We start from the raw sequence: 20810 nt of genomic DNA on the forward strand, positions 1-20810 counted from the left end.
ATCTTGCTGATCTATAGGGGTGTGCGTGTGTATGTGTGTATGTGTGTGTTGGAACATTTGCGTGCTGTGATGGCAGTCAGTTTTTATAAGCCCTGCTGTGTTATTGTTTGGATGCAGAGTGGTGCAACTAAATGAGCTATTTGTTTATAACCCGTGTGTGGGTGCATTGCACAGTTGTAATAGTGTAATATTGCATTCTGCCTGTCCATGGAATTGCTTATGCTTGCACACCGTTAGAATGCAGATTCTCGCGTCGTCATTTACCTTGGTAACTTCACAGTAAACACTGGCATCATGTAGATTAATGAAGAAAAGTGGTTTATTTACAAGTGTTTTTGGCCAACGGAAAGAACAGTAGTATATGAGGTCATATTGTAGTTTTCAAGCGTAAAGTGTAACATGGCATTTTGGACACTTATGGAAGATCCCTTGTCTTACATCAACCTGGGGAGAAGTAGTGCTGCTGAACACTGCTCCTTGATAAACGTCACACATACTGAATGCGGCATGACTGAAATATCGCTGTTGACCCCATGGCAGTAATGTCTTGGGCAACTTTGTGAGATTTACTCAGCAGAGTTTGTCTTTCAGTGAACACTGATCCTGGATTGCAGCAGATTGTTTTGGCAGTTCCTTTGGTCATCGTGATTTTCATTGTTTATTGTGTTGGGCCTTATTTCACGACATGAGTACTGAAAATCCCCCAGCCATGTTCGAGTTACTCATCAACCAATTGGACATCTTGCTAAGGCAAATACTGACAATTCCAACAGCTAATGGTGAACATGATTTTTATTTATGTCTGCTTCAAAACTTTGGGAGGTTACTGTCATTTAAAATACATGAGCTCCATCTCCCTCTGTCCATATACAATGCCTGTGACCTACAAGCATCGGTTGTGTTGTATCTGAGAGATATTAAGCAGCCGTTTGGCTATATTCAAATGTGTTCCCCTGTTTGTCACCATGTATTCAAAACCATTCCCTTTGCCGCCAGACTAAGATCTAGTTCAGAACGTGGTGTATTTTGATTCCTCGTGGTCTTGCCACCAACATGAACGGGCAGAAGCCAGAGTCAAAAGGAGAACTGGTCAGAGGAGACTAACTGCCAATGAGAGAGGCAGATAAAGAGGTGGTACGTCATTTTACCTTTGTTCAGTCTAGCCTGAATAACAGTGTGACATCAGACTTGGAGTCTAGTTTGATAATAAAACAAAAACCCCAGCCATCTGGCACTCATTTTGACATTTGACATGCTTTTAGCATTGATTTTTGACTTGAAGACTGTAAGTATATGTCCAACCTGTAAAGGGTTACTTGGCAGGGCTTCCGCAAGTGGAAATGGAGCTCAGTTGGTGATGATGGAAGTAAACAGTTTGAGGGCAAGCATCCGCACCACTATAAAACAACAAAAAAAATTTTTTAGATGTCCATTATATAGCATGGTACAAGTAATCAAAGCTACATTTAAAAAAAAAACATCCCTTTGACTCTGCGTTTAATTACTTGCACAGGTTACTTCAGTTATTAGCTGACTAGTTTGGCCGCAGCTGGAAATTTATTCAAGAGTCTGTAGTGTAGAGTACCATTGTCACTGTTTCAGAACTGGGAGGTAGGTACTGACCTCACATACCTCATCACAAGCACATTTACATGCATCATGCTGTCCGCATTATATCAACAAGTCATGTTATAAATAACCAGTTACATCAACAAAGATTTGTATATTGGGAATTGGCATTTAAACGCAATTGTTCTCTCTATCTGTAGAATAAAGGCTCTAGCCTACCTTACAATGTAATAAATCATTGTTTAATCCAACATTTAGCAGTTGCGGATGTAATGGATGACACTGGTAACATTTCTAAGTTACAGTGACTTTACTAAAGAATGCTTTAGTGATGGGTATGCACTAGCCTTGCTGTAAGCACTTTCAAGTTTTCCCTGCTCTAGTCAACTTCAAATCATGGCTGGATAATGAGGTAAAACTACAGGGCAGTGCATCCCCAGGACTGAAGTTGAGAACCTCTTCTATAAAGCCTAGGATGTCCTCAAAAATATTATGCTGTTATAGCAAGTTAGTAGTTACCTTCTGTCGTGTTTGTTTTATGGATGGCACATACATCAGTAGATTCATAAGACGATATTTATCTAAACCATATTTAGAGGGGAGGAGGTTAAAACCAGGGCAGTGATATACATATCTATACATAGATACAGTTTGGAGTATCCAGTCAACCAGGGAGAACATGGAAACTCCACCCAGATATGGACTCGAACCCAAGACCCTAGTGCTGAGAGGCAAACGTGCTAACCACCAAGCCATTGTGCTGACAAATTAGGTCATAGATGGGTGTATATCACTGGATAGAACCGGATATTATGACCTTCCATATCGATCCTGTGATGCATCGGCTGTATTTCTATCAAATGGATGTGAGGGAAACTCATCATTTTGCAGTAAAAGGTGCTTTTGTTGTCTGATTCTATGTCTCATGTTTTTCCCCCCATAAAAGTAATCAGGAAATCAGTTTGGCTTGCTTTCTCTTGGTCTAGCAATTTATTGTGCCCATGCACAAATCTTTATAGCCAAAATTGTTTAATGTTTAACCGAATAGATTGTAGTTCCTCATCAAAGATCAATATAAAGTCCTTCCAAGCTCGGCCTGCAGCTTACTAAAATGTGGATTTTCCATCAAAGGCAAGACGTTTAAGTACTTAACTGAACTAGGCGTGATCAGCATTGAGAATTAGATGCACATTCAGGGAAACTCTGCATTTAGGGACGCTCTGCAAGAATGTCCACGTGCAGACGTGCAGATTATCCAGACCCCTATTGTTGAAGTGTCTTGACACTGGAGATCAAGGGTGGGCGAGCCAGACGCTGATGCTGGTGTGTGTGTGTGTGTGTGTGTGTGTGTGTGTGTGTGTGTGTGTGTGTGTGTGTGTGTGTGTGTGTGTGTGTGTGTGTGTGTGTGTGCGTGTGTGTGTGCGTGCGTGCGTGCGTGCACACGCTGGAGGGAAGCACCAGCTGTCCTTCACTACCACCTTGGCTTGGCTGTCTGTGATTACGGTGTACCGTACAGAGTATCCCATGGGCCGCAAGAGCCCTCAGTAGCACAGGCCAACTACATGCGTTCATTCTTCATAGTGAGGCCCGACACCACACACAGATCAGAAACACGACGTTCCACTGTATTTGGTCTCCCTTGCTCGAGGCTATGCAAGGGTAAACCTCTCTTGCAAAAGGCAAATCCATCAACCTCGTAATGATGCAGTAAGAAGTTGTTCTTTTTCATTATGGAGAGTGATGGTCATATATAAATGATGAGAGTTTGGTTGGATGGTTTTCTTGTTTGTTGGGGTGTGGATGGGTATTAACTATGCAGTAACTTTTTCCCAGATTTTTGGTAGTTTTGGCATTAAAAAGACTGTGTTTTTCTGAACTTTTAGGACTTTTTCTTCTGAATTTGTTTTTAGAATGTTTCGATTAGATGTTTGTGATGGAACTTTAAAAAAAAAAAAATTTGTGCTTTAAAAAAAAAAACTTAATAAACATGTTTATTGTCCATCTTAAATTAAAGTGTTTTTTTTTTTCTTTGTTTTTTTTTTTTTAATGGGCTTCTATTGTAGGTGGTGCGGAACATGATGTGGCTAATGGACCATGTGTTTAAGTACACCAATTTTGGACTGGTTTCTCTGATCCACGGAGACTTCTTCATTAGGCAGGTGAGGGTGGCTCACCCCGGTTCAAGGGCACAGCTGAAGGCAGTAGGCCATGGGGCAGGCAGCAGAGAAATGAACCAATCATAAAACTCTCGGTAAGTCCCTCACGTGTAATGATGTAAACCATGTGTTGTATGAACAACAGGGCAAAGCACATCGAGACAAGCAACTTTTCTACCTAAAGAGTCACCTGGACAAGTATTACAATAGCAGGGACAGGAAGTGGATCGTGTTGTTTCCTGAGGGGGGCTTCCTGCGAAAGAGGCGAGAGACAAGTCAGTCATTTGCAAAGAAGAATGACTTGCCGTACTTGACGCACGTGACGCTGCCACGTCTTGGAGCCACTCAGGTCATTCTAAAGACCCTGGGACCCCAGCAGGAGAACGGCACACTGGGAACAGACGGAAGCCCACAGGGACCAAAAGGTAATAATGGAACTGGATTGATTTTAAATGTAGTTAACTTTTTGTGTGCACATGAAGGCAGCCACCCTACCCGGGACTCAAACCCGGGACTGATCCCCAGGTAGTAATCGTGAGCTCTGACCACAATGCTTCTTAATGATAGCCTCTGTCAAAATGCCTTCACCTCTGGCGATTGCCCCTGAGCGTGACACTGTCCACATGGCCCTCCGGGCACAACTGCCCTTTCCATCAGGGCCACGCCCATGCCCCTTCATCATTTACATTTACGGCATTTAGCAGACGCGCTTATCCAGAGTGACTTACAAAAGTGCTTTGTCATTTACTCATAGAATATATCTGAGTATGGTATAGTAGGTTAGAATGAAACATACCAATGTACTAGAATACTGTAGAATACAGGGTTGAATGCTGATACCTAGAAGTGCAAAATACATAAGGTCTATCTTAAACAATGATAAGTGCTATAAACAATAAGTGCTAGAGTTTGTTAAAAAGCATAAATAATGCCCTACAATAAGTAATAAATTAGTCAGTCAATAAGGGAGCAGTGTCAGTTGTCCTTTTAAATATTCTGCAAATAGATGGGTCTTCAGTCTGCGTTTGAAGACTACAAGTGACTCTGCTGTCCGGACAGCAAGCGGGAGTTCATTCCACCATCTTGGAGCCAGGACAGAAAATAGTCTCGATGCTTGTCGTCCATGAGACTTGAAGCAAGGTATATCAAGCCGAGCCGTACTGAGGTTCGAAGTACTCAAGGTACGGATCGGGCTTTGACCATTGGTCTCATGTATGAAGGGGCTGGTCCATTTTTGGCTTTGAAGGCAAGCATCAAGGTTTTAAATCTGATGCGTGCAACTACAGGAAGCCAATGAAGGGAGTGCAGCAGTGGAGTAATGTGTGAACTTCGGAAGATTGAAGACCAGTCATGCTGCTGCATTCTGGACAAGTTGTAAAGGTTTGATGGCTCTTGGAGGAAGACCAGCAAGTAGTGAGTTGCAGTAGTCTAGCTTTGAGATCACAAGAGACTGCACAAGCACCTGGGTAGCTTCCTCCAAAAGAAAGTGTCGAATCCTTCGTATGTTACAAAGGAGAAATCTGCAAGACTGGGTTAGATTGGACAACCAGTTGTCGTTCTCAATTCATGTTTCCAAAGTTACGCCCAGGTTTCGGATGGTGATACCAGGGAGTTCTCAAAGGAAACAGTAAGGTCTCGATAAGGGTTAGGAGTACCTGGGATGAATAGAAGCTCAGTTTTACTGGGGTTGAGCTTCAAGTGCTGGGCTGTCATCCATGACGCAATGTCAGTCAAGCATGCCGAGATATGGCTGGAGACCTGCGTGTCAGAGAGTGGAAAAGAAAGAAATAATTGAGTGTCATCAGCATAGCAGTCATAGGAGAAACCATGAGAAGATATTACATCACCAAGAGAACGAGTATACAAAGAGAAGAGAAGGGGGCCTAATACTGAGCCTTGTAGAACACCAGTGGAGTCTACATGGTTTGGATGTGGATCCTCTCCATGTCACCTGATGGGACCGTGCATCCAGATAGGACTGAAACCATCTCCAAGCAGATCCAGTCACACCAAGCCTGCAGAGAACAGAGAGAAGAATGTTGTGGTTCACTGTGTCAAAGGCTGCTGAAAGGTCTAGAAGAATCAAAACAGATTACTGTTTGGCAGCTTTAGCGGCATGAAGTTTCTCAGTCACCACTACGAGGGCCGTTTCTGTAGAATGTGCCGGTTTGAAGCCAGACTGATTGGGATCGTGCAGCTGGTTCTGGGTGAGAAAGAGACTATTGATTATAAACTGCTTGTTCAAGGGCTTTTGAGAGGAAAGAGAGAAGTGATGCCGGTCTGTAGTTGGTAACGCTGGAGCTGTCAAGTGTGGCCTTTTGAGGATTGGTACCACCCTGGCGGTTTTGAATGCAGTAGGCATGTATCCAGAAGATAAGTTGTTGATGATGACAGAGATTAAAGGAAGCAGATCTCTCTGGAACAGAGCAGAAGGAATCGGATCCAGTGGACATGTAGTCCGATTGCTGGAAGTCAGAAGTTGAAGAATTTCATCTGTGGAGAGAGGAGAAAAAGAAGTCAGAGAGTTGGATGTTGGGGAATGCACGTTAGTTGGAGGAGTGGGAACAGGGGAAAAGGACTGGCGGATTGCTGCAACCTTCTCAAAGAAGGTGATAAAATCTTCCAGAGTAAGAGATGAGGAAGGGTGAGGGAGGGGGAGGATTAAGGAAAGAAGAAAAAATTGTAAAGAGCTTGCATGGATCAGATGATGATTTGAATTTCTCCCTGTAGTAGGATGACTTTGCAGAGAGACTTGTATGAGCTAAGATCTGAATCTATGCGAGATTTCCTCCACCTCCTCTCTGCAGTCCTTAGTTCTCTCCTGTAGCAGCGAAGTGTTTCTGTTAGCCAGGGGCAGGTGGGGAGGACTTAGCAGGTCTAGAGGAGAGAGGGCACAGAAGATTCATTGATGAGGAGAGTGTAGAAATGAAAGTATTTGTAACTGAATCCAAAGAGAGAGAGGATAGAGAGTCAGGGTGAGGAAGGGTGGACAAAATAGTAGAAGTAAGAGAAGAGGGAGTTATGGAGTACAGGTTATGACAGAGGAAGGAGGGACATGTTGGAGAGCACTGGATGGAGAGAGACAGAGAGAGAAGGATGGAAGGATAGAAAGTGATGGTCCGAGAGGTGGAGGGAGGTGACACTGATGTCCGATGTGGTGGTGGTATGGGTGAAGATCATGTCCAGAACATTGCCCGATTTGTGAGTCAGAGGAGAATGCTTGAGGCTGAGGTCAAATGCTGTCAACAGTGGAAGGATGCAGGAGGGATGCAGCTTGTCTGAAGGAAGGATGAAGTCACCAAAGAGAATGAGTGGATTTCCTTCAATGGGGAAATGACTCAGAAGGATGTCGAGCTCATCAATGAAGTGATCTAGGGAACCTGGAGGGCGGTAGATGACAATGATGAGAAGTTTGGTGGGGAAAGACACTGTAATGGCATGAAATTCAAAAGAGGAGATGGAAAGTGTAGAGAAGGAAAGTGGAGTGAAATGCCACTCTCGGGACGTTAGTAAACCTGTGCCACCACCCCTGCCAAGATGCCTCGGAGAATGCGTAAATGAAAAGGCAGAGGACAGGGCAGCCAGAGTCGCCGAGTTCTCAGGGGTGATCCATGTTTCTGTCAGAGCCAGGAAGTGTAGGAAGTGGAGGGATGCTAATCCTGAGATGAAATCAGCCTTCTGGACAGCAGATTGGCAGTTCCAGAGCCCTCCTGCCACCACGATATTTGATTGTGTGAAGCATTGTGAGTCAGTGAGGTTGCTGAGACTGTGACGTTTATAATTTTGTCGAGGAGATTTGTGGGATATGTGGGCAGGAATTGTGAAGCACATTTCAGATACTTGATTTGTGGATGTATGAGATAAAGGATTAAGATAATATGAGAAGATACTTAGCTGAGTTTGTGAAGTCCTGTAGGTGAGATGTAGATGAACTGATTGAGAACACCACCAAACCTCCTCCATATGTTGATTACCGTCGTCATAATTTAACTCAGTTCAATAAGTGCTGAGCCCGCCTCTCAATTCACGCTTAAGGTCAGGGCGAAACTACACCTGTAGTGAGTGATTACTGCTACCAAGCAACTAACAACTAGGTTTAGACAACAAGTCTTGAATTTCACAGAATCTAAGACAAAAGTAAGTGAACTCAGAGCCTACCTTAACCAACCAGATGATAATCCAACGAGATAAACCAAAGCACATCAGGGGTCCTCACACTGGGCTTCACGGTCCCCTCAATGCAGGGGTGGCTTCATCTACTTGGGGCATGTTCCCAGTGTCCTTGCTACTGTCCTGCTTCTGACACCACGTGTAACAAAGGTTGAAGGCAGCCATTGTGTCGAAAGTGAGGAAAGGGGGTGGGGCGCCTGGGTAGGGCCACTGACTTCAGCCTTTGTTACAGAGAGCGCAAACAAAATATGTGGCAGAGGCGTGAACGCGTGAAGAATCCAAAACTTGCCAAACCAAGAATCAGTCAGAGGAGGCAAACAACCCAAAATGGGTTGAGGCAGAGGCAATAACCAATGTGCAAAACAGGATGGTATCCAGAAAAGCAGGCAGGGTAAGTTCTCAGTATACTTGAGATGGGCATCTCAATACTTGGCAAAGGCCAACCAGACAAATATAAATAGGGAGATGATAGGACACGGGTGAAAGTGAGGCAGAACGGATGAGATTGAGGTGACTGTTAGAGCTGGATGGAGTCACAGATGGACTGTTGTAGGGTGTGTGCTGGACCAGGCAGCGTGACAACACCCGGGTCATTCATTGGCTAACTTTACGGTGGAGATGAAGTTGTTAAATGTCAGGTATACTACAGGTTATTGTGCTCCCATGCTTTTGGAAACCAGAACGCTACACTGGGTTCATGTTATCATCTACCCGCAGTCCTACAGGTTGTTAAAAGTATTCCAGATATTTTTGAAATTCCAGGAAGGTAGTGCCCCCGCACCTCAGGTTTTCTGCTGTCAGACAGCATGCTGTAGAGGAACCTTGATGCTGATACTATCCTTTAATAGATTTGTCATTAGATACACTTCCTGTTATTCCCACAATGAATGCTCAAAATCCTACGCCAAAACAGATGTATAGAAACTGAAATTAGTCGGAATGCTTTAATTTTCCGCTGCAGGTTTATCTGCCGTGGAAGACTCGTCTGCCTGGAGACAAGTCCTGAATGTATCAAATGGTTAAACTCTGAAATGTACCACAATTTCATTTAATCATCAGTCAAAGTCAAACGGTTAACTGCCTTCTATCCATGACTGAGATATAGGAGAAACCCTGTTAAAACAAACTTTTCTTTTTTTCTGTTTGTTTTTGTATTTTTTAAATAAGTGGAACCAGGTAAAGGCTGCCTTAGATCTGTGAACGTAGGGCTGAGGTTTCCTCTCCCCATCTATTTGGGGGAGAAAAAACACATCCGACATCATTTAAGAGGATGTGAAGGAAAAGAAAATGGGTGACTGAAATAAATATACACCAAGGCCCCAGGGGGGAAAACATCACAGAGAAAGACCAAGCACCATGCCCCACAGTAAAAAGGAAGAAAAGCACTGGGAAGAGATAGTTGAGCATTGTGTAACAGTGTGTTGGTGGTTAGGTATTGGCACGCCTCAGTGGTCTTGTTTGGGGCGATGCGTTTGCCGAGGTCGCAGACGATGTGTTGGTTTCCCTCCGCCAATCCTCCCACTGTTCTGCTGTATCTCCAACAATTCAAACCCGTTGGCTTTTTGGACAGTACACCCTAGCGGCCTTTGGTGTTATTCCTTCTTTGTCTTCACCTAGAAAAGTTGAGCTGTGTTCTTCTAGAGCATTTCATAATCCTTTCCCATCTCGCTTCTACGACTCCTTCGACCTGTTCTGTGCCCCTGTGTAGACAATAAAGGCAGAGGACTGCAGTGGGTAGTGGACGTGACCATAGCCTACCCCAACGCCAAGCCCATGGACATCCAGACGTGGATCTTTGGCTACAGACCACCCACAGTCACGCATGTGCACTACAGGTAGGAACGTTCTTTTCATTCAGGTGTAATGATGCTCCATTGTATAGAGGATTGACGCCCCCAAACGAAGTGTACAGTTATATCTCCACTCTTTTAGGCTAATTATCGTGTAGAGGCTCGTTACATAAGCAAAACCGCAGAAATAGATTTCCTTTAAAACTGTGAAGTCTAATTTTGAAAAGGCCACATTCAAACAGCATCGTTCCCGCTGTTGTGGCTCTGGCGAGACGGATGTTAGTAAGCTGGTCATAGTGTGAAGAGGCATTTACAGCGACATAACATCAAATGAATGAGGTCATAACACAGGCTGCTTTTGGGCCAATTAAGGAATTGCGTCCTGTGCTGACCTTTTCAACTGTGTGTGTTTGAGCTGTGAGTGGAGTGCACCACCCGGCCAGGTGCCGACAGGGAGGAGGTGGGGCCCCGCAGGTTTCACCTTGTTGGTGAGTGCGGAGTGGCCGTCACCATGGCGTCTGTTATCCCACAGCGACTCTGGCGTGGGGCTTCTTTCTTTTGGTTGCTGCAGTGACACCTGTGTCCTTGGATTCACTGGCCCCTACGCACTAAGCTTTTCACATCAGTGTTCCTACCTGGGGAGGGTCTCAGCGAGACATACTGACACACACCGCCACTTATGATGACTGAGTAGGATGGAGGATTTCATGTTTGTGTGCTTCAAGTCTTGAAGGTCCCTCAAGGCTCTAAGTGCTGAGTGCACATCTCTGAAAGATGTTTGTTCACTTGCCAGCTTCAGAAGCCGAATTTCTATTGTTCTCTTTATTCTCCATGTAAAATTAGAGCAGTCCTCGTCATCCAGGACAGTCGCGTACCATTTTTGTCTATTTCAAAATGCAGTGTTGCTTCCTGTTAAATAGCGATTTTCAGTTTATGTAGTCCAAATGCTATAGTATAATTTATATCTGCGGTAGTGGTAATCTGGGCAAAATGTCATCTTTTTAAAAAGAGAAGAGTCCGTGTTATTCAGCTCAGGGAACACGTGCAAGACTCCCACAACACCGTAACCTGCCTCACCTTTTGTTTTTCCTTGACTTTTAAACGCAACAGTTTGCTGTAAAAGGAAACAGAGCAGCCTGTTCAATGTCAAAGTGCTTCACCGTGTTGTAAAAGTGGAGATAATGGCTCTGCGGTCGTGGCTCGGGTTTAAATTAAGACTCACTGCTCCGGGTAATTAGCTGAGCGCGGCAGCGCTGCTGGGCGACTTGCCCTGCTGCCGTCTCGGACAGAGGCAAGGCATTGCCTCGGGCCTCCCTGAAAGGCAAACGTTGCATCAGGCTCGCCGACGCGGTGCACGTGGACATAGACGTGCTTCAGCCGCAGCTGCGCATGGGTGATGAATGCCAATAGTTGGCCACATTTTCTTTGTTTATGACTGTGTGCTATTTTCAGCTGTCCCACCCACCCCTTTCGGTTGTTTGTTAGCTCACTGCGCCCGTGAACTTGGGTCCCAGGAGTGCAGTGCAGAACTGCCCTCCTACACATGGGAGCAGGGCTGCATAACATGTAGAAATTCTGTATTGTGATTGTAGGGATGCATATTGCAATAGTGATATGCCCCACAATATATTGAACCGCATCAGTGAAAATTTAAATCCGTTGGGCCAATAGCAGATTTTCCAATTTGATGTTTGTCAGTATCAGTATTGTAAAGGCCAGTATTGCGAAAATGACCAATAATATATTGTGCAGCACTATATGGGGGCTAAGGTTTTGTCTTTTGTGATTTCAAATTGTGGGATATGTTTACACAGCTGTGTGAAAAATGCTCAAATCTGATTTGTTTTCTCTACCTGATGATCAGGAGGTGATCATCCGATGGAGCGACTGCACCAGTACTGGAACATGGTGACGATCAAAAGTGGGGGAAAAAAAAAGATTTAAACTGCTTGCACCTTGATTTCACTGCTTTTATAACGCAAAGCTTTATAGGCCAATCACACTAACACACACACAAAAAAATCACCAGGCTAAGATGAAGCACAGTGAGTGAAGTGCTGTTGTGTATGTAGAATTCAAACCACTGACCTATGAATCCCAATTAAGATGTTTTACATCACTAGAAGGATAGAATTGCAGGGTAGAATTAATAGAATGTGATAGAAATGATCAAATGACTGCTTGATTGAGCCATTTGGTAATAATGGGTACTCTTTAAAGGGTTTTTTGGGGGGGGGGGGGGGGGGGGGGAATGCCAATTTTTTTTAGTAGGTGTATAATTCTTTTTAAACTAAATTTCAGTATGTTTACAGAATATTATAATTGTCTATAATGTCACAGGCAGAAAAGGGTAGGAACATTCTGGCTATTACAGGTGGGAATTTAAGCAAAGATGCTAAAGTTGTGCAGTATGGCTGTGACAGCCCAGGTGCCGCAGGGCATGGAGCAGGGCGCACAGACCTCTCGACGCAGACAGACATTTATTACAAATGATGAACAAAATGGCACTTGCATACCTCAAGCAGTGTGAATAAGAGCAACATCTGACATGAACACGAATAATGACAAAGTACTTCACACATACAGGGGTTTAAATACAAACATAAATGAAACCAAGAATAAGGTGCAGGTGTGAAATAACACGGGGCGTGGCCACAAATGAGACACAAGACACAAACAATGAGCTCCCATTGCACGTGGTGGGCCGTACCACATGATCATTGGGAAGGGGAGCGTTCTGTGACAATGGCCTGTTTGGAGGTGTCGTACAATTAATACATCTGGCTGAATCTTGGTTTCTCAGGTGGTAAATCACTCCTAATCCTCCCCTTAATCTGTCTTTAGAGTTCAATGCCATGTCTCCATATCCTGTTCCCACAGATAATCTGTATCTGGGATTGAACATTAAATTTAGGAGAGGAGGGGGTCAGTGACCCGTCATCTTCTCTCATAGAAGCTGGGTCTGCTGTTTTTTCTTTCTCTCTCTCTTTCACTCACCCCCCACCCACCCCGGTTCGCTTTGTTCTAGCAGACTGCTGCTTGCTGATGCTGTCTGCTGCCCTCAGACTTGGGACAGATGCTGTGTGTTTATTGGGTTTCGTAGCTTGCCTGGTCATCATCTCCCCGCACCTGCTCCATGCCAGGAGCCGAGAGACGACCAGGCAGGAAATCATGACGAGTGTGAAGAAAATATTAAGGGGAAAAAATGAAGGCGAGCCATTGACGCATGCGTGTAGTTTAGAAAAGGCACAGATGTTTAGGAAGTGTACAAAGACTTGGGTTTGGAGAAAAACACTGCACACTAACACCAAAACCTCACCCCAGCTGTGAAGCATGGTGGGGGAAGCTACACAAACATTCATGTTTACTTGTCTCCTGTAAGCCTGCAGTTTCCAACTGTAAATCGACTGCACCAGCTAAGACCATTTTTCAGACTGGAATGTATGCCTGTTGCACCAACTAATGGGCCATTAATGCCTAGGTGCAACTGAGACCAGTCGTAGCTGTGCATGTCCATGTCAAATGTGTAACAATGACAGCTGCTAAGCAAGTTCCATTACTGCTAAGCAAAATTGCTACTCGTACTTACTGCAGCTAATCTGCTATTTCCCACTCGCCTACCAACTATAGAGCAAAACAAAACATTGAAATACATACATGAATTGCATTTACATAAAGCCACACTGACCTCTAAGCAAAAGTGTAATAACAAAATGGTTAGCTCCACCAGGTCTCTCCTAATAAGTCTAAATCTCTGTTAATTCTGCACTGTCATACCTAAAGAATTATAAAGGAACTCTACAATGTTTGTATTGTGACCACCTTGCTGTTGTGATGTTTAAAGCAATCACCATAGAAAAGGCATAAAATCTGACTTTATGCCTGCTCCCCAGTCTTGGGGAAAATTCAGTCTTCAAGTAACACCCAGAAATTTATGACTAATTTGGCTTGTACCCAGATATCCACCCTGTTGGTGCAACTGCCATGAAGTCTCCTTGTTCTGAATAGTCTAAATGGTGCCAACACTACTTCCCTCACTTGACATTCAGACATTGAGGCTTGAGTAGGTAGCTGACTACTTTCACATCATCCTGTCATTCAGTCAAACGGTGTCTTTGTACCGAGTTGTATTTAAAGATCTCCTTCTGTAGATGAAGTTGAGTCATTAGAGGCTCTTCCCTTTATGCTCGTGTTAAAGATACCTGCTTCAGACATGTCCCTGTCTGAATGGCCATGTCTTCCACACTACCTTAGAGCTTGTAATTGCTGAGGGACCAAAGAATTTCAAGTGCTAACAGGAAATTCTGCTGCACAGTGTCACAGTATATATTGGCGATCTAAAACTCAAGAGGTTTGGCCATACAAAACAAAGGAGAATAAAACCGAAGAAAGTCTGTATTTAAGAAGTTATTGAGGCCAAGTGAGTACTGAACTGAATTCCTTTGGAAATGCTCTAGTGTCATCTGAAGCATGGTGTTCTAACAAGTTTATTGTAGTGCAATGGTCTAAAACACCATCTCATCTCTACACAGCATCTGCAGTTACATAACAGGGTCGGTTGTGGAAAAATGTTGAGAATACTGGCAATAAACAAAGGAGGAATTTCCACTAGTAATTGAGGGTTCACATTAGTTTTTCCTTCAAAGGGCTTGAATGTGACAGTAGTCGTGTGGCTGTGAGTGATTTTGTGCATATAAATGTGAAGGTACTTTGCACCACACAGCAACCCTACACTCAGAACTTTGAGTTTGTCTTCACCCACTGAAACCATCAGGTGACATCACGCATTGTGGTGAATTTCTCTCGACACTGCATGTTGATCTCATATTGTTTGATTAATGTGAACGGTCAGTTCACTAGGTCATAAGATTACGCAACAGCAGCGGCTAAGATTTTAACTGTCTGGCTGGCGAGAAGGTTGAACCTCGTCCGTCTGTTCCGTCTGTGCTGTTTTGCTCCCTGCCACTCACATCTTTTCCATTGCCTGACTTGGCATGAAGGCTTCTTCTCAGTGCAGCGCCTTTAAACCACCCCTGCAACCCTGCTGACAGTGCCCCCAGTCTCCTGAATCGCCCTCATACATCATTCCAGCATTCCCATTGCTGTGAGAGAAGCTTATCGCACAGAGAAAACAGCAGAATAGCACGTGGGCACCACTCTTCTAGTTAAATACAGTTCACTTCACAACTCAGCATTTGCAATTTCAGTCCACTGAATCTAATTGGCCCTTTTTGCAGCCATGTGAGTTGTCAGCGTTGAGAGTTGCAGTAAATGTGTTAGAATTGCGAGAAGTCAGAAGAAATCTATTCTGACCTACACAAATACTGAAACTAAGAAACAGTGCATAGGAGTGACACTTTGGACGATGTCTTGTGTCCAGTAGTGAACAGATTAATTCACTCGGCCTGCTTCACAACAGGCCCGGCACGTGTAACAGCGTTTTGTAGGCCTCATCAGTATGCAGTGTTCAGCTCAGAGCTCCTGAATTTTGGATGCTTTGGTTTTTACACTTTACCGCTTTTGCCCTTGATTGCCATTTTATCATTTATAATATATAATTTTTCTCTTTTGAATAATTGAGATCTGTGTGGCTCAAATATTGAACAGATTTGTTGTCAGTATAAAAGCACACTGAGGGGTGTGCTGTAGTATTGACACATTTATGATGATGTGTGCATGAAGACTGAGCTTAATCTTAAAACCCTCTCGCACTCATTATTCTGCTGTTTTAATGTAGCTGCACAGCATTGTTCAGGCTCCGTTCAGAACGTCCTAGAGCAGAGGTGCCCCAATCGGGTCCTGACCAAGACACCTACTGAAGCGGGTAATTAGCTAGAGTTAAGTCAGGAGTTTTGAAGCAGAGAGACTGCCAAACTCTGCCGGACTCGGGCCTGAGGATCCTTTCTGGGCCATGGAGGTACAGATTAGCGCAGAGGTAAAAGAAGCTGTAATTCTAATGGCAGTAAAACGATAGCCTGTACAAGCTATAAACCTTCCCAAGTGTTACTGATAAACAACCTGATCTTCATGGTTCAGTGTCCTGTGCTAATCATGAGGACACCAGCTCCTGTTCTCTCATAAGCCCTTCATTCCTGGTTCTCAGGTAACTTTTGGTTGCTGGTGCCACCTTGAAGATGTTGGATTTTGTCCTCATTACCCTGTTTTGTGGACTTTTTTGTGGGGCAAGAGGTCAGACTTTGATTTTTTCTCTCTCTCTCTCTCTCTCTCTCTCTGTATGTGTGTTTTAAAGATGGGACAGTTTTAATAATGCTGTAACATTACTTCGTTTGCACTTTGATGGTCAATGAGGGGGTGTTGGAGTAAAACCTGTCCAATGAGTTCATGTATGATACGACACAACTGAGCATGTATTTGACATGAGACAATTTGGAGACACTACGACTAATGCTGATTTCAGCAGTGTGTTTTTACTTTTCATGGATCAATTGTATTTTTGCTATGTGATATGAGGTTTGCATCCGTGGTACCTGCCCCTCCAGTATGGATTTAAAGTCTGGATTAAATGGTTGAAGAGAATAGCAAAAACAAAGAACCCATATGACATAACAGTAACATTTCTCAGTTTTCTTCCTTGAGTTGTTATTGTATTGACTAGAGCACCTATTGGACTAGCCAAGAAGAGATATTAATCACTGACTGACTAACTACCTTGGGGCAGTTGGATATCCACATTAGCAGTGAAGACAATAAACACTTTGTTACCTCTGAAAGTTAATCCCATAATTAGGTAAGTAGATACACAGGTGGATTACATCCAGCCTCGGGCTGATTAAAGATGTGGTTGAATATTGCTATCATTTAAATTAGTAACAGTATTAAGGAATTTATTGTTCTACTGCTTTTTGTCACATGCTGTCTTTTTTCCTCTTCTTGTTTTTTACATTTTTTTCCCCTTCTTTAAGTCTTTTCCTTTGCCTTTGTTTAACCATTTCATTTGCAGTCTAAGCCATTATTTTAAAATTTGTATAGTAGAAAAGACTGCATTCAACGCAGTCAACACATCAGTTTGGCGATGTTTAGATTTGAAACCAAACACGAAGATGGATGAATGGAGAGGGAAAGGGAGAGAGATTAGTGTTACATCTAAGTTACAGTATCTTCATGTCAACAAACTTTAAATCGGATATTATGGATGAATCAAAAAAAAAATTTCTTTAACATAATGTTTTTTTTCGCCCAGAATTTTAAGTAAAGTGTCACGTGACTGAAATGACGCCAAGTCCCTGTGCTCATGGGAAGTCCGTGGGGTGCGTGGTACTTAACTGAATTTGCAACACAATCATGATAAACATCACTATAATTCTGGAGATGATCGATTGAAAATTAACATTATGGCCCAAGCTTAATTATATCCAAGAATATTTATTTTCACTAATTGTTAGCTGGTGACTGTTGGAGATGGCCAAATTCTGTCTTGCTACCTTGGGGATGGGGGGGGGGGGGGTGAGAGAAAGGAAGTGAGATGATGCAAATGATGATGCAAATTATTGTTACTCTTTTAGCTAATGTATTCTGATTTGCCCAGTTTTTTTTTTAAAGAGTTTTGCTGCTCAGGACTTTAAAACACAAATTGCGCTTGGCAGGCCAAAAGACGCTTATTAACCAAGTAACATGAAAGCTTGCACTTTCTCTGACAAAGCAGCCAAGCATTCAGGGTTAAAAATCCTATGTTGTATCTTCCTTTTTTTTTTTTTTTTTAATCTCTAAGGAGTAATGCTCAGTCCTTTTTAAATAAGAGTAACTACCTCCCACGCTGCTGAAATATGCATGAAAAAGAAATACAAGGAACTTGATGTTTACCATCGATTGCTAGCTGTGGCTTTAACACTTGGGCAGAAAACACAGTGGACGTTGAAAGGAATCTACGCTGGCCTAGTTGTCTTGTTTCGTCGTGCTGTTATTGTGTGTGTTGCAGAGGATGCAGTTAGCTTATGTCAAGTTCTCTGCTCTCAGAATGCAGCCGGACTTGTCAGCCAGAGTGCAGCAGTGTGGTGTTTGCCAACTCTGTTTGGCCACTACTATACCAGGCAGCAAACAAAGTGAGCTGCCTCATTAGTTGCATAGTGACGGGACTCAGTGAGGTAGCCTGGAGTTTTGGACGCTAGCGTGCACATGTACGCACACTTCTGAAGCGGTCATTGGCTGACCGTGTTCCAGCAGGTTGGTTTGCATGCGGGCTTGCGGGCTAGCACTCCCCGAAGCAGCCTGTCAGGCCGCTGCCTGCCCCTTTGGCATGTTAGCAGGCGTGATGTCATAGCCACCGGCTACTCCTGCTTTAAACCACACTTCTGGGTCTCCCATGCTCCATGAGTGAGCCAGGTCTGGAGCTCAAGGTGTACAAATGTACCTTTTTGTTATTCGTAACGGAATGTTTTTCTTCTTCTTTCTTACCCCTTTCCCCGTTATTTGTAGCCTGCCTGCTTTAGCAAGCTGTGGTGTTTGCTGCCGTACGTTTTTGTCCACGTTTGCTCTTTGCTGAAACTGGGGGACCGATCAGATGAAGGCGGTAAGTAAGCCAGTGGGCCAGAGAGGTGTCCAAGGTTGCGAGCAGACTCTGCTGTAGGGGAAGAGGGCAGATGCGTGGAGCTCACGGTCACAGAGAAGCAGAGCTAAGGACTGCGCAGCTGGGGAAGGCGCCCAGCCAGAACAGTGGCACATATGTTCACAGCGGGACGTTTGCTGTCCTTATACAAATGTATTCAGGTGTGTGAGAAACTGCTCTAACAATCTGGTCGATAAAGACAACAACTCGCTGTCGCTCCTGATGGTCGTCCATGAAACGATTGGTTACAGTTTGGGTTCGGTACAGGGTCAGAGTTTCAACCTAACCATATCAATCCTGTCTCTCATTAAAAATCTGCTCCCCAGAAATGCTCTTCACATGTTGACATGATTCAGTGTACCGGGTTTGAAGCGTTTATGGCGGCGAACCTCTCCAGGAGTCATTCCGTTTGTTTAGCAGAACTAGTTGATCCAGCGCCAGTCCTTAGACATCAGTCGTTAGCATGAATATTTTGTTTATAAGGAGCCAGCTTTCCTCTGCCTGCTTCCTGTTTCCATAGTACTCACTTTACAGAAGCCTCTAAGAATGAGTGATCCTCCTTTCAGTCCTCTGAAGATGTTCCTCATTCATTCTTGCCTTTTTTTTTTTTTTTCTTTTTTTTCCCGCCCCCCCTCTTCTCCTGCCTTGGAGTCCTTTCTAGAAGGGACCAGCAGCCTGATCAGGCTGCGTTTGCTGCAGGTGTATAATTGGGTTTGGCTAATCGGCACTTGTGTGCCGTGTTGCACTTTGATTTCCTCCCACCTGCTTGGAGGAGACCTGCTCCGTTTAGAAGAAAAGCCCCTCTCTGGTGCCTGACACTGGGGGAAGTAGTCTTGACTCTGCAGAAGGGCTCCTTTTGAACCGCATTTTAAAAAATAAATAAATAAAATTTTACCTCGAGGCCTGCTTGTCTCTGGCCTTCATCTTACCAGGATTGGCAAGACCTGTGTGTTGCTGTGTCCACAACCTATAGCAGCTCTATGAATAGAGCTCAGAGCCATTAGTCAGTACATGGGCCCCTATCATGGAGGACATGATGGTACTCAGACCCAGTGCAGTGTCGTCATTCCCCTACTGTGGTTCTCTGTCTAGTAGTGTCAGTTTCTTAAATCAGATTAATTGAATTCATCAGAATTAAATGAGAGAAATTGAATTCATATATTGACCATGCCTGGTGCGAAAAGCTATGTTTTGCATTGGGTGCTTCTACTCATTACTAAGCTAACAAGAATATGCACCTTCAGTATTCTGGGCACAAGCCAAAAAAAAAAAAAATCTCTGCAAGGCAGCCTGAGAGCGCCCAGCAAAGAGACATGCCGAGTGAAGGCAGCACACACCCTGAGGCTGAGGTGAGGATGCTCACACACTCGCGCAGGGGTGCGTGCACGGGTGCGTGCGCACACACAGCCGCTGGCCAGTGCAACACTGAAGGGCTGCTTCTCGCATAAAATGACTGAAAGCAAATTTGCTGTCTGATGTAAAACCACTGACTTCTCTGTCATGTTTGGGATGGAATAGGTCTTTATCTGTACACTTCTGTTAACTAGCATCCTGCTTGATACGAACTTTATAATGATGGGTTAAAAAAATATTGTGCAATAATTTTATTCATAGTTTAGGATTTGTGGTGTCATGGTTCAACAGGTAAAATGTAAATGTTCATTAATGTCACTTCATAAGATGTGGTATGTGATTAACTACATGTTGATATGGATTTCTTTGAATTTCTCTTTAAAACCTACGTGGTATAAATCCTACCTTGAAATTGGGATTCTGATTGCAAATGTAGGCAGTTACATTACTAACATAAATTAACCTTTTAAGAATTTTTTGGGGGCAGTGGGGCTTTGGTAGAGGGGGGAAGCTATAAGGTCTGAGACATTGTTACCCATTTAAAATATGAACATATCCCCCTAGGGCAGTGGAATGGGTTTGTGCCTGTTCTCTCCTCATGTTTGACTCTGCTGTGTTCATCCCCCTCTCGTGCTTCCCTGCTTCCCCACATGCCGGTAGCACATTACCGAGGCCTTGGCTTGCATTAGCCTACTGCTGCCCCAGCACGTTCGAGCCTGCTCTGGCTTTTGACTGTCGCACAACTCCGCTCTGATGGATGGCAGCTGATGACGACCATTTATACTTCCATGGATGCGGTTAATAGTTAATCAGGATGCAATTTTGAGACACACAGCTCTTCCATTACGGCCCAGGCTGCTGCCTGCCTGGCTGATGTTATCTGTAGTAAATGGACCTTGCTGGGTCCTGGGTCCAGTGTCCTGCTAAGTGGGGCTTATGCTGTTATTGTGTTAGTGCGGATGTGAGAGCTGGCTTTGTTCCTCAGAGGAGACTGTAACCTCTAGTGTGCTTGAAGGTGATTCGGTGCCTAGCCGAGGCTAACTCGCTGGGGACCCCTGCTGGCGGGCACCAGGCTGAACATGTACAGCTACCCATTCTTTTAGCTTGTTTAAAACAGGCCTTGGGCCTAAGATCAATGTTTAGATCATACAGAGCAAGTCCAGAATAAGTTTAGACCATCCTGTGCGGCGACCCCTCTGGGTGCATAGG

General features: G+C 44.1%; 1 protein-coding gene across 4 annotated transcripts in view; it reads left to right on the plus strand.

The window, feature by feature from the left end:
* lpgat1 (lysophosphatidylglycerol acyltransferase 1) overlaps positions 1 to 20810 on the plus strand; it is a 33040-nt gene that overhangs the window by 7460 nt on the left and 4770 nt on the right. For all 4 annotated transcript variants that reach the window (XM_035524335.1, XM_035524332.1, XM_035524336.1 and 1 more), the window contains exons 4-6: positions 3633 to 3728; positions 3871 to 4150; positions 9604 to 9730. In XM_035524335.1, coding sequence (XP_035380228.1) covers positions 3633 to 3728; positions 3871 to 4150; positions 9604 to 9730 — 503 coding nt within the window. The remainder of the gene's footprint in view (positions 1 to 3632; positions 3729 to 3870; positions 4151 to 9603; positions 9731 to 20810) is intronic.

This window comes from Electrophorus electricus, chromosome 3, assembly GCF_013358815.1.
Source record: "Electrophorus electricus isolate fEleEle1 chromosome 3, fEleEle1.pri, whole genome shotgun sequence".
Classification (NCBI taxonomy): Eukaryota; Metazoa; Chordata; class Actinopteri; order Gymnotiformes; family Gymnotidae; genus Electrophorus; species Electrophorus electricus.